Source organism: Oxyura jamaicensis, unplaced genomic scaffold, assembly GCF_011077185.1.
Source record: "Oxyura jamaicensis isolate SHBP4307 breed ruddy duck unplaced genomic scaffold, BPBGC_Ojam_1.0 oxyUn_random_OJ70350, whole genome shotgun sequence".
NCBI classification, from domain to species: domain Eukaryota; kingdom Metazoa; phylum Chordata; class Aves; order Anseriformes; family Anatidae; genus Oxyura; species Oxyura jamaicensis.
This window is the reverse complement of record NW_023309932.1, coordinates 647-1,778: the sequence shown is the minus strand read 5'-3', so window position 1 is coordinate 1,778 and position 1,132 is coordinate 647. Positions and strand designations below refer to the sequence as shown.

Below are 1,132 nucleotides of genomic sequence, written 5' to 3'. Positions count from 1 at the left end.
CCCCCCCCCCCCCCCCCCCGCTGTCCCCCTGTCAACCCTACCCGGTGCTAACGGCTCCCTCCCCCTCAGGGATCCCCCCCGACCAGCAGCGGCTGATCTTCGCGGGCAAGCAGCTGGAGGATGGCCGCACGCTCGCCGACTACAACATCCAGAAAGGTGCCTGTCCTGGCGGAGCCCCGCGCACGGATTCGGCCCCCCTGGGGGATCCGGGTGGTCCCCGGGGACCCCCCCGGTGCCCGCTGACGTTTGTCTCGCTTTCAGAGTCCACCCTGCACCTGGTGCTGCGCCTGCGCGGGGGCATCATCGAGCCGTCCCTCCGGCAGCTCGCCCAGAAGTACAACTGCGACAAAATGATCTGCCGCAAGTACGGCCCCGCTGCTCGCACCCCCTCGCTGTAATCCCCGGGGGTCTCCCCACATGGGGTTTATTCCTTTCCATTTTCTAGGTTTTAGATCCCCTTCTTTGCTCTTACGCGGCCCTCGGTGACGTTTCTCTGCTCCCTTTCCAGGTGCTACGCTCGCCTCCATCCCCGCGCCGTCAACTGCCGCAAGAAGAAGTGCGGCCACACCAACAACCTGCGCCCCAAGAAGAAGGTCAAGTAGAGGCCCTGGGGCTCTGCCCCGCGCGGCCGCGGCGCTGTGCCAATAAAAGATCTGAGTGTTCACGCCTTGGCCTGTTGTTTTTGCCCCAAAATGCGCCGGTTTTCCCTTAAAAAAAAAAAAATCTTGGAGCTACGGGGGGGAAGTGGGGGTGGTGATGCCGGGCGGTGCCTGCAGGTGGCGGCGGTGCCGCGCTCCGCCGCGCTCCGCCTCCGGTCTCCGCCGGGCCTGCGCCCTCCGTCGCCGCGCAGGGCCCGGGGCCGGGCCATGGTGCGCGGGACGGGGCCGCGCCGGGAGGGGGGGGACCGGGACCGGGCCCCCGCGGGGCTGGGAGGGTCCTGGGGTAACCGGGACCGGGCCGTGCCCGTGTGGGTGGGGGAGCGGTTCCGCCGTGCCTACGGTGATTCCCGGTACCGATACCTGGTACCGATACCCCTTCGTGCTCCCGGTACCGTGCTCCGTGCGCACCGGGATCGAGCTCAGCCCCGACCCGGCAGCACCGGGCACGGACGTCCCGGGGGGGGGGGGGGGGG

General features: G+C 69.1%; 1 protein-coding gene across 1 annotated transcript; it reads left to right on the top strand.

Annotated features, from left to right (window-relative positions):
- Window positions 1-35: 35 nt before the first annotated feature.
- On the top strand, window positions 36-671 carry LOC118159432 (ubiquitin-60S ribosomal protein L40; the record flags this gene model as incomplete). The annotated part of the gene is made up of 3 exons (XM_035314015.1): window positions 36-156; window positions 262-364; window positions 509-671. Coding segments are annotated over 3 exons (318 nt in total), but the record flags the coding sequence as incomplete, so codon positions are not given.
- Window positions 672-1,132: the final 461 nt, after the last annotated feature.